Source organism: Propithecus coquereli, unplaced genomic scaffold, assembly GCF_000956105.1.
Source record: "Propithecus coquereli isolate 6110/MARCELLA unplaced genomic scaffold, Pcoq_1.0 Scaffold280, whole genome shotgun sequence".
Lineage (NCBI taxonomy): Eukaryota > Metazoa > Chordata > Mammalia > Primates > Indriidae > Propithecus > Propithecus coquereli.
Window position 1 is genome coordinate 4,076,132 of NW_012148397.1, and position 12,633 is coordinate 4,088,764.

The 12,633-nt window shown below is 54.1% G+C and overlaps 1 protein-coding gene across 1 annotated transcript in view; it reads left to right on the plus strand.

Annotated features, from left to right (window-relative positions):
- The window catches only part of ATP2C2 (ATPase, Ca++ transporting, type 2C, member 2), a 57,110-nt gene continuing 44,477 nt past the window's right edge, over positions 1-12,633 (plus strand). The window contains exon 1 of the mRNA XM_012648220.1: positions 1-146. Coding sequence (XP_012503674.1) covers positions 48-146 — 99 coding nt within the window. The 5' untranslated portion in view covers positions 1-47. The remainder of the gene's footprint in view (positions 147-12,633) is intronic.

The window sequence follows — 12,633 nt, forward strand, 5'->3', positions numbered from 1 at the left end:
TCGCTGGGGACGGAGGGACGCAGGCTGGGAGCCTGGGCCCGCTCGCCATGGTCGAGAGACGCTGCTCCAAGTTCCTGCAGAAACTCGCCTTCTCGGGCGCGGGCCGCCAGTACCAGGCGCTGGGGAAGGACGAGGAGGAAGCCTTGGTGAGTGCGGGCGCCGGCGCGGGGCGTGCGACCCGACCCACCCTGACCGCCCCGACCCTTGCCCCGTCTGCGCGCGGCGACTCGCCCTCCGCTGGCTCCAGAAAGAGGCCGCCTTGGGAGCAGCCCGGCTCTCACGCCCGCTCCAGGCGGGGAGCTCACCACCGGCCCGCGCGCCACGGCCCCATTTCGCAGATGAGAAAGTGAGGCCGAGAGGAGCACACAGCTTGAGAGTGACCTAGCCGGGAACCCAAACCAAGCCTCCCCGAACCCAAGGAAATTAAAATTCCGAGGCCCCAAAACCCGGCAAGTTTAAGGAATTTTAAAAACCAACTAAAATAAAAAAAAAATTAAAATGAACGAAAAAAACAAAAAAAAAATGGCACAAATGTTTTAGGATAACAGGTGGGGTCAAAGTTGAGCGCAGAGGGGCCTCCCAGCCTCGCTTCTGCAAGGGCAGAAACCACCGAGTTGTGGTTGACTCCGCAACCTCGGGAGACTCCGGGATGAGCCAGCGGGGTTGTGGGCCAGGAGAGTTTATCAGGGCACAAACTGACAAAGCTGTCAAAGCCCTTCCTGTTCCTCTGATTCGTGGAAGCCAGGGACGAAGCCAGGGTTGACGGTGACCCACAGCCTTCCCTGTAGCTGCGTAAACATAGCCCCTTGCACAATTGAAGGTCAGGGAGCACTGAATTTCTGCAAAAGCATCTCTGTGTGCCAGAGAGTCGACGCAGTTTTTTTCTCTTAAGCTTAATCAGTCATTCAAATATTAAACTTCCAAAACAGTCCCCTGGGCTTGCTCGTGAGAAATGTAACCTTGCCACGGCCTTTTGACCAGTGAAGGGAAACTTCGAAACCTCATGGGAAAAAATTAGCTGAAAAATACTTAAAATTTTTCTCCCAAAGAAAGCCAGTGGTCAAGCCATTTGGGTTGTGCAATTCTTTAATATTTAAGCATTTAAAAAATAGTATTTTATGCACCAGTGTTGACTTGAGAATTCTGACTCGATAATTAGGGTGGCGGACCGCAGGACCATGTAACGAGCAGGTTTTGAGTAATCTCCGTTTTTCTGAAGCAACGTGTGTTAATTGATAGGATCTAGAGTTTAATTGGTGAGATCCATTCTCTGCTTACATGCCGTGTGATACGTTCTGTTAAAGGAGTTTGAAGTTAGTTGGCCAACACAGGTCGCCCTTCCTACATTACTGCACCTATTGTTTTCTTTCCATCTTTTGTTTTTTTGCATCAGGCTGGGGATTTTTCAAACACTCCTGCTGTGTAGTTGGTTCCAATCAGGTTTTATAGGACGCCCAGGTCTGCACAGATCCAGGTCTGCAGGTGTCCAGGGCTGCAGGTGCGGGGGTGCTGTAACCCACGTGGAGATGCTGGGGAGAGTGTGATCTCTGAGCCAGGTGGGCTTCATTCCTCCAGAGCTTCTCAGAAGGGCCTTCTACCTGTCCGCAGCCATGCTCTCCCACCTGGTTGCAGACCTGGGTGTTCCCGGCAACACCCTGAGGATGCGTGGTGTGGGGTGTGTGACGACCAGCAGTGTCCGGGAGGCTGGTGATGCCAGCAGCCAGAAGGCCAGCTGAGAAACAAGGTGTGCTATCTCCAAGGTGGCCTTGTGCAAACCCAGGAAATGACAATAAAGATAAGTGGGAAGCTGAGGAGGGAGGGGGCGAGGCTGGGCGAGGCACCTGTTTCCTGCCAGGTCGGCTCACTGCCCAAACACCTCCTCTGTCTTCATGCTTGCACCCTTGGATGCAGCTCCTTTTCTCGCAAGAGGGTGTGGAAAGGGAGCAGTGTTTGTTAAGGTGGTCACGTCTGCGGTAGTGGGAACTCTCTTTTACCATTTGCCATGTCCTGGGCACCTGGGGTGGCCTCTAAGCCCCCGTAGCCACTTTGCCCGTTACCCCAGGTATGATAATTGTTACTGAGAACTTGCTGTGTCTTCTCTCCGGCCTCTTACCTCCCAGGTGAGTTTTATTGTCGTCCCGTGATACAGGAGCACGTTGAAGCTCACAGGTGGAGCCACGTTGGCTCACTCGATGCGTATTTACCGACGGCCGGTTTCGCCAGGCGCTGAGGATACAAGTATATGCAAAACAGCGTTCACGGGGGCGGGGGGGCGGCCAACAAACATACAAACCAGGAGAAGCTTCATTTGAGACCCAGTGGTGTCACGTGCAGTGGAGGATAAATGTGCAGAGTGACCAGACAGCGGGGGGGACCAGAGAGGACCCAGAGTTAGAGGCGCAGGAGGCCGGATTTACACACAGTCGTTGCTCTGAAGGGGGTGCGTTCTTGCTGCATTTCTAGTGAAATGAAAAGAAAAATATTTGAGAGACCCCTTTGGTTTCACTGGAAAAAGCTTCCCTCTGCTGACCTGAACATTAAGTTAAGAAGAACATTAGATGAGAAATTCCCGTTCCCTAGATGACTCAGTGCCACCTCTGGGGAAGCCGCCTCTGCCCCCAGGGCTCCTGTCTCTTGACCGGGGCAAGCGCAGCTCCAGCCTGCACTGCCTTCTTGTGCGGCGAGTGGGTTCGTCCCTGCTGGGCTCTCCAGAGTGAGGACTGGGTCCCGACAGTCACCCGCAGCCATTCAACTCAGACGCTCAGAGCAGCTACCGTGTGTCGGGCGGGGCTGCGCACCAGGGCTGGGGTGCTAGAAAGATGCACGTGCTCCCTGCCCTCAGGTGTCCCGACCTGGTGAGCAGAGACGGGTACCGAGTGACAGGTGTGTAAGATCTGGGAGAAAGACGTGATGTCTAGGATTAATAGGAGGGGCAAAGGTTAGGTGTGTGCTGGATGAGGGGAGGGGTTGACAGTTCTAGACAAAAGGGAGTGAGGTGCAGGGGTGCAGGGACTGGTGGCAGGAGGTGAAGCTGCAGAGGCGACCACACGGAGCCTTGTCAGAGAGGATGTGGGCTTTGTCCCTGGAGCAACAGGGGGTTATTGAAAGGTTTTAAGTCAGGACATGAATGTCATTCGTTTATTCACAGATGCACCAACCATTAGAAATATGGGAAACAGAACAGACACAATCAGATGTGTATTTTTAAGAAATCATACTCAGTTACAGGAAGAGAATGTACGAGAGGGAATTCTGAGGCTTGCCCGTGCACACTAATTATTAATATTTCTCAGGATTTAGCAATATATGAGCATCTTAAACAAATGGATTGCAACCACCCACTGTTGTCTTAAGTGATTTATACTAGTGACTTCCATAAGTATCAAAGCATAAAACTTGCAATCAACATAGCTGTGTTTTTAACTAACTGTAAAAGCCAATGTACAACAAAATTATAAAGCACAACTATAGCAACCTCATTTTGATATGACTGGTGATGTTCTGTGAAAACTCAACCAGTGATGTTGAAGGGTGAGATTAGCTATGTATTGCTGTGTAACAAATTACCTCAAAATGTGGCTTAAAATGACAAATATTTGTTATCTCCCAGTTTCTGTAGGTCAGAGATCTGGGTGTGGCTTAGCTGGGTGCTCCTGGCTCAAGGTCTCTGATGGAGGTGCAGTCGGGCTGTTGGCCGGGGCTGTGGTCTCGTCTGAAGATTCACAGGGCGAGAAGGGGGCAGGGTCCACGCTCATTCTTGGGGTTGGTGTGCAGGTCCTTGCAAGGTGGGTCTCTCCACGGCTGGGTTTCTCAAGGGTGAATAGTCTGAGAAAAACCCCATAAAAACCCTCATAGGACTGGAAACCACAGTCTTGGCCTAGCCTCAGAAACGAAACTTCATGACTTCTGCCCTATTCCATTCATTGGAAGCCACTCTGGGTCCAGCCCCTACTCAAAGGGGAGGGAGGGGGTTACACAGGGCTCAGACAGTGGGAGGAATCGGTGACTGTCTTAGACGCTGCCTACCGGGATGGTACAAAGAAATATTCCCTTAAATGAGATAATCCACATAAAAAGCCCTCAAACCACACCTGGCATGCCGCCTGCTCCGTAGTTACATATTTTCGTTATTTTTGTTTGTTCCCATTTGCCTTGAGTTCTGTTTTTATTCCGACTCTTTGAATCTGCATCTTGACAGTGCTGTGCTGAAAATGTCTTTAGTGCAAAGTGACATTTAAACATGTCGCAGATTTGTTTACTGCTTTAGGATAATCAGCTTCAGGCTCAGTACAGTCGCCAGCAGGCAGCCTGCGAATGCCGGTTTTAAAGGCTGCCGCGTGATAACTGTAACTGGCTCGCTCACTTGAAGACGGGGTTCAGAAGCCGGCGTCGGGCACCGTTGGAAGAGGATTTCGTGTGCATTTGTGTTTATTAGCACACTTAGTGCTCGCCGACGGCGGCGGTTGCTGTGGACAAGGACGGGGGTCGTGTGAGGCGCCTGCCTGCGGCGTGACCACGCTTCTCGGTGTTGAGTTATTTTAGAGCTGGCTGTGACGGGTGACGGCTCCGTTCCCTGCTTGCCCTTCTCCCCGAGTCACTGAGAAGCCGTCACCCCCACAGTGTGTGACGTGATTGTTGTCACAGCTGTGAATGTGGATCCTGGTGTCACAGTCCTCAGTTGTAAGCCGGCCACCCAGGTCGTCTGTGTCGCCGAGGCTGATCGCTGAAACACAAAGTTAGCAAGTCCCCAGAAAACTTGAGGGCTCTTGGGGATATGTTGGAAGGTGGCGTCGAATTCTAGAGGAGACTGGAGGAATTTCTGGTGTGTCCCACGGTTGCTGCTTGGGGGTCTCTGCGTTAGAGGTGGGCGCTGGGAGCTGACGGGGGCTCCTACGCCCCCCAGGCACACAGCTGTGTGTAGTTCGGGTGTCCCTCCTGCATCAGAGGCTGCCTGAGGGACACAGGCGGCTCCTACTTCTTGGGGGGGGGGGGCATTTGGCCGCTGTTTCTCTCCAATGGACAAAGAAATAAAAGTTATAGAAGACCTAAGAGTTTGAGTCCTCTTCCCGCCCCACCTAACAGTCTATCAAAAAGGAGAGAAAGGGGGTTAGCAGAAAGCTTACTCGGGGACTCCAAAAATCACATAAAGTATTTCAATTAACCTGTCAAACGCAGACGTGGAGGGGACGGTGTTTGGATGGTGGTTCCAGGGCTGACGCAGGCACCCGGCGAAAAGGGCTCGTCTAGTGTCAGATATGATGGAAACAAATATTTTAAAACAGGGAGTGACATGTTCAAAATATTTTTTTAAAATGAGCAACCTAAAAGCCCTGGGTAGAGGTTTGTTTAAACACAGTGCAGAATAGCTCTGCAACGGAGTCCCAGGCAGACGCCGGAGGTGACACCGTAGAGTGTAGAATGACACAGAAGGATGGCTGTGATTTTAATCTAACATTTTCATTATGAAAAATGTCAAATATACAAGAAGAGTCGAAGGGCTAGACAGCCGTACGCGCCACCTGGGTTCAGTTCTTTTGCCGTATTCGCTTTCCGTGATGCATCGTGTAAGTGGAAACAAGTGGATACCGTCTCTGTTGAAAAAACAAACTTTTACAGTGTGCAGAGTATAAAATCTGGAAAGGCAGAAACCTTTGCAGTCTTCTGCCTTTTCCAAATGTCCAGCAAAAAGCATGGGCTGATTCTGTCACCAGAAGAGTTATGTGAAAAATAAAGGGGAAGTTGGAAAAAAGCAGAAGTCCGGGCCACCTTTGTTGGCTGGGCGGGCGTGGCTGGGCGGTAGCGCTGTCCGCACCATCTGGCTAGACCCTCGGTCCCCAGTGGGGGTGCAGGAGCACCCGCCCACCCACCGCATGGGGGCGCCGGTGGGAGACAGGAGGAGGGGATGGGGATCGGCATGCAGCCGTTTTGGGGGGCCCAGCCCCTGTGGCTTCCTGACACAGAGAGAAGCAGTTTGGGTGCGCACACTCCGGACTTCCACAGGGCGTGTCGGAGTGGCCGAGGACAGGATGGAAAAGGCCTCAGGTCCGAGGAAGTCAGGTGAAGGCAGGTGAGGCGGGGCAGGGCTGGCTGCGTAATTCCTCGGGCCCAGTGCAAGAAGAAAATGTGGGCGTCTTGTGCAGAAAAGCAGGAGAATACTTTTCTGTTTTCCATGCTCTCTCCCTCTGCCTGTCGTGATGGGTTTATTTGCTGTATAATGCTGCTGTCCCTTGCACGTGAGCATGACCTCCAAGTGCACGTGGACCCTCCCAGGCCGCACCCACCCCAGGGAGAGGGTGGTGGCGGCCGCTGGGAGGAGGGGAAGTGGTAGGAGGTGGGACCACGTGTGAGCCGCGCTGCCAAAGCCCGGCATATATCATCCCGTTGGACTGAATTTCCATGCACAGATTCAAAAATAAAATCATTACACATTTCGAGATGGTGGCCGCGGCGCAGGGCTATCTGCTGGTCTCCTGCCCGTGAAGCTGGCCCTGCCCAGGGTTCGTGTTGGAGAGGAAAAATAAAATTGATATCGACCCTGGGAGTGGCAGCGGTTCTGAATTGTCCTGGGCTTGCTGGCACTCGGTCTCCAAAGCATCTGGGCTGAGAGTCCCACGGCAGGAGCAGGTGGGGGCTTTCGGTGCAGACCACCGTCTTCTCCCTGCCTGGAAGGTGGGGGCGGCACCTGTGTTGTCAATGGCTGCAAATCCAAAGGCGGACGGCCGGCCAGGGTGCCCGTGGGTACCGTTGCCTCCCAGCCCGTTACTGCCTCGGTTCTGGGGCCAGCAGTCTGCGGTCAGGGTGCTGGCAGGGCGCTCGCCTTGGCTGTCTCCTCCCTGTGTCCTCACATGGTCTTCTCCCTGTCTGTTCTAATCACCCCTTCTTCTTTTCCCTTTTTTTTTTTTTTAAGAGACATGATCTCACTCTGTCACCCAGGCTGGAGATCACAGCTCACTGTAACCTCGACTCTTGGGCTCCAGGGATCCTCCCACCTCAGCCTCCCAAGTATCTGGGACTATAGGCATGCGCCCCACGCCTGGCTGATTTTTTTATTTTTGTAGAGATGGGGTCTCAAACTCCTGACCTCAAGCGATCCTCCCACCTCAGCCTCCCAAAGTGCTGGGATTACAGGCATGAACCAGCCGTGCCATGTGGGGCCTAACCCCTTGTCATTAGGACACCAGTGTGTTAGATTAAGTCACACCCTAATGACATCATTAAACCTTAATTGACTTTTTAAAGGACTTATCTCCAAACACAGTCACATTCTGAAGTCTCGGCGGTTAGGACTTCAATACACACGAATCTGGGTGTGGGGCATGACTCAGCCAGATGTTATATTCCTTGTAGAAAGTATCTTGAGAGAGATTTTTTTCTTTGGGGAGTTGAGGGCCACAATGAGGAAAAATATGTGATTTTCAGCTGAGGTCGCAGACCCTGCAAAGTTGTGTGTTAACTCCGTGGTCTGCCCCCGGTCCCTGGGTGGGAGGTGAAGGGACTCCTCTTCTAGCTGGGCCACCTTCCCAGTGACGTCCTGCAACCTATTGGAGGGAAGGGGACCCAGAACAGCACGTGTCGTCTGGCCCAACTTGAAACTCGAGTTCAGACAGGAGATGCGCTCGAGATTCTTGACTCCGGAGACCCCAGGGAGGAGAAATCCGACCTGCGCAGGGCAAAGGTGGGCGCCGCGCACCCTCGCTCTGTGTCCAGCCACACTCCCATGTTAAGCAGGTCTGGGGACTTTGCCCCATGCACATCTCTGGGTCCTGCCTGTCTTTGCGCCTCGGCCAGACTGAATTTGGGGGCCCTCGCAGGTGTAGGGGGAAGAGTGTTGGCCCCGGAGACCACTCCTGACCGGGAGTCCGCGGTGCGGGGCTCAGGCTGGGGCAGTTCCTCCCCGGCTGTGTGCACTTAGGCAAATTATCGAATCTCCGCACGTTCACACGCCCTGGGCGGGGGTGGGCTGTGGGGTGCTCGCGTACTTTTGCCTGTTCTGTCTTTAGGCAAAGACGATCAGCTATCGTCCAAGTGTGGTCCAGGGCCCAGCAAGGTCGGCGTCACCGGGAGCTTGTTAAAGATGCAGAATCGCAGGTTCCGCCCCAGACCCAGAGTCAGAAACCCAGGGGGGCCCCGGCAATCCGAGTTCCCACAGGCCCCCCCGGGTGGTTCCGCTGCTCACTGCGGTTTGAGAACCGCTGCTCTGAGCGGCGCGGTTCTCCGTCTGCCTGACGTCGTCCTCCGGTTGGCCGGACCCTCTTGCAGTTGCCGGAGACAAAAGCATGAGCAAGACGCTGATCCGACCGAGTGGAGCTCATGGTCTGGTGGGGAAGACTGACACTTGTCAAGACATTACACTAGCGAGTAACTGCAGATTGGAACAGGCCCGTGAAGGAAAGCAGAGCACATAAGAAAGGACTTAGGCGCAGCCTGGGCACAGGGAGTGGTGACGATGCTACTGTTGCAATCCAGGTGTAGTCTGGGAAGACTTCCTGGAGGAGATGACAGGAACTTGGAGAACTGAGACTTGCGCTTGGGCCACACATGCTCCCGTATTTATTATTTTTATTTTTTTATTTTTTTGGGACAGAGTCTCACTCTTTTGCCCGGGCTAGAGTGAGTGCCGTGGTGTCAGCCTAGCTCACAGCAACCTCAAACTCCTGGGCTCAAGAGATCCTCCTGCCTCAGCCTCCCGAGTAGCTGGGACTACAGGCATGCGCCACCATGCCCGGCTAATTTTTTCTATATATTTTTAGTTGTCCAATTAATTTCTTTCTAATTTTAGTAGAGACGGGGTCTCACTCTTGCTCAGGCTGGTTTCGAACTCCTGAGCTCAAACGATCCACCTGCCTTGGCCTCCCAGAGAGCTAGGATTACAGGCGTGAGCCACCGCGCCCGGCCAAGCCCGTTCTTCTTAAGGGCAGCGCAGGCATTTGTCCTGAACCCATTTCCTACTGAGGGACATTTGGTTGGTTTCCTTTTTCAATTTTTAGAACAATGTTATAATGAGCATCTAGGGATACGCCACATTATTTTGAATCTTTACAGAAATCCCTGCAGAAATCTGAGGCTTGGAAAGTGGAGTAACTTGCCCAGGGCTCCACGCTCTGCCCCTAGCGGGGACCCAGGGCTGCCTGCATGCTAAGCCTGAGTGCTGTGTGCTCCTGGGCACGACTGCTGCCTCAGATGCATTCTTTGCAAATGACTGCCCTGCCCACTTAGGAATGGCCGGCAGTATTGATCTGACCCGCCTCCCCCCAACCCGATTCTCTTCTGCGGCCTCTCAGGGTGGGTCCAGGCCACCGCGGCACCAGGTTCCTCCCGGCTGATGGGTTCAGCCCAAAGCCACTGCAGTCGGGGGACAGAGGCTGGCCCAGCAGTGACCGCTGTGGCTTTCCCCCAGGGCAGGAGGAAAAGCTGCCGCTTTCCCCGGACCCTACAGTCAGGCCACAAAGGCCACCTCAAGGGAGGGCAGGCAGGAGCCCGCAGGGGAGCCGGGGCCGGGCCTGAGTCGATGACTAGCACAGCGTCTGCTGGACGGTGGTCTTCTAATCCCCGCTTCCTTCCCCAGCTACCGTGTGCTGCTCTAAGGACGGGCCTCCTCTTCCCGCCATGGACTTGGCCGTTACCTTATTCATGTCAGCACGCGTGGATTCCTGTTTGGTTTATGTGTTAAGATTGTTAATATTTATTTTGATGCTCAGATTGTCTTAGATTTGGCCAACGGGAACCTCTTCAAGGTGGCTTCTGTGTCCTCTTGACGTTTTCCCATCATCCTTTAGCACGTCCCCGTTTTCTGGCACACCGAGAAACTTCAGCCTCACGTCGCACCTTCCGCACCTGGGCCCTGGAATCAGCCGTTTCTCCCGGGCCCCTTGGCCGTCTACACTGGAAGGACTGTATTTCGGAATCAAGATCTGGCACCGGGTGTTCATTGTTCCTGGGGCGCCGCGGCCCCCGGGCCCTCTCCGAGGAGGGGCGTGGGTGTGCGTACACTGTCGGATCTGTGCTCAGTGGGTATCTGTCTGCGTGTCTCCGTAGACTCCAACCCAGCAAATTCCACAGGCTCAGGCCGGCGCCCCCTTCACCCGCAGCGAGAACAGCAGCTTCCATTGTGGTCCGTGTTTCCTGATTGCACAATATCTGTGTGTAACCAGTCTCCCCACCTCGCCAGCGGCCTGCTGGGCCCCGCGTACCTTGGCCGCCACCCTGCTCAGTGTCTCCTCTTGGTCCCGACTGCACTGCCCACCCCCCCCCAGCAAGTTACCCGCCTGTGTGTCTCACTGTTTCCTGTCGCTAGTTCTTTGCTCTCTGGGGTGGCTCTACCGCCGCACATGCATGTGCGCGCACACACACATACAAACACACGCACACACAACCCAGACATAACTTCAGGGACTGGGACACACCTCTGAAACCCCTCTGGACCCGAGGCTGAAATCATTAGTATCATTAGTCCCATTTCACAGAGGAAGAATCGGAGATTCAGAAGGGTCAAGGGACCTGCTGAGGGTCACGCGGGGGAGGTGGCAGAGCCAGGATCAGAGCCCAGCTCAGGCAGACTCGGGGCCTGGTGAAGCTCCCTCTACCTCCTTGGCTGCATTTAGGGTCCCCCCAGCCCCCCCAACATTAGGAAATATTGGGCAGGCCCTTCCGCGTTCATTGCAACGTCTTTCCCCCCCTTGTCCCACGTCCTCTGAAGCTCCCTGTCACCTGTGAGTCACCTGCTGGGGTTGCCCAGAATCAGAGGCTCCTCACTGCTTGCTCAGTTCCTCGAACAAGCCTGTCCCCTCCGGTCACTTCCTTTGTACACTCTGTTCCCCTGCCTGGAGGGCTTTTCCTCCTCTCCCCTGTCCCAGACTCTCCCAGCATCCCACTCACGGAGAAGTCCCCCCGCTGGGCTCTGTCCCAAGCTTTGCTTAGGACTCGTTTTCCTGCTTCCAATCTGCAATTCGCACTCGTTCACGATTCGAGAAGGTACCAAGGGTGTCCATAAGAGCTCCCCCGTCTAGGCCTTGCAGCCACTGGGTCCCAACCTGAAAGCAACCCGAGCACCCGTGTCTTGTGGGTTCTGCCGGAGGTGTGCCTCGCACACGCGAGCAAAACCACGTTATTTGTCTTTGTGTTACATGAAAGCTGGCTTACTCAGAACGTCACGAGCCTCTTTTTTTTCCTTCTCAAGCTTTTGTTAATGGTGCCACCACCTGGGAAAGTGTCCCCTATAACTGAACACATGCACGTTCTGTGACCAGCAGTCCCGCTCTGGGTCCATCTGAGGGCTCACGTCGACTGGGTGACTCGTGTGTGAGTGGTCCCAGCAGTGCTGTTTGTGGCAGCCCACGCTGGGCACAGCCTACATGCCAGCTACATGCTCATAGTTAAAAAAAAAATGTGGTATATCCGTGCAGTGACGCTAGGGATGCACACGGCAACAAAAGAGAAAGGATTGCGGTTATTCATGGAGAAATGCAAACGCACCTCACGGCCTGTTCTCCAGAATGGCGGCCGCTCAAGATCAGGACCCCGCTGGGTCTGTCTGTGAGCACCTTGTCCAGGTGTCCTCACGGCAGTGCCTGATGTGTATTAGAATCGCCCAGGGCCTGGGGGCTTTTAGAAACCCTGAGAGCTGGGCCCTACTTCTCAGCTGATTCGGGGATAGGCCTTGGCACGTGTATTTTTACAGGAAACCAGTGGCAACTTTGGAATGTCGCAGTCCCCTGGAAAACTCGCTGGAACACAGATTACTGGTCCACCCCCAGCGCCGCTGATGTAACAGGCCCAGGATGGGACCTGAGAATCTGCATTTCTAATAGGTTCCAGGTGATGCCAGCCTGAGGACCACTGGACTAAGGTAAAACGGGACAATTCACAGATACATGCCTTAGGAAAAACCAACAGAGAAGTCTGGGAAAAAAAAGAAGGCATTTGCCTAGAGTGGGGCTCTTCTGCCTGCATGTCTAAAATGCCACCTCCTTCATGAAGCCCTCTGGATTGCATTGTTTCTCTCCTGTTGCGTTGGTCCTGATAATTCCACGGCCCCTACATTATGAAACTCTCAAAGAGTCGGGGCTCTGTGGTTCGCTGGGCCCCCAGCTTTCTCTCTGCCTCATCTCTTCCTCTGAGACCCCCAGGGGCTCTCCACAGCCTAGGGTGCGTGGAGTCCCCAAATGAGCCATTTGCTTGCTCTTCTACGCACCTTCACGCTGTTCTTCTAGGGCCCCGAAGGACCCCTCTCCACTGCCCCAGGGACCTCATTGCAGCATCTTTACCAAGACCATTTTCTCACGGCTCCTGGCTGCCTTCCCAGAGCCCCTGCAGTTGACACGGGGCCCACCTGCCTCCTTCAGAGTCAGGTGAACCCAGCAGGGACCTGGCATTGCCAGGTTTACATGGGATACCCAGTTGCATTTGAATTTAAGAGAAACAATAATTTTGCAGTGTACGCATGTCCCGTGTGATACCTGGCACACGTGTGCACTGAAAAATCATTCGCTGTTTATCTGGAGATATACGGGGTGTCCTGCATTGTGTTTGCTAAACCCGGCAGCCCCCTTGGGGCCTCCAGTGTTCTGAGTCGCTGAGGACGAGAACCTTGCTGTCCCCTCACTGGTCGTCTGCACCACCCTGTGGCTCACCTGC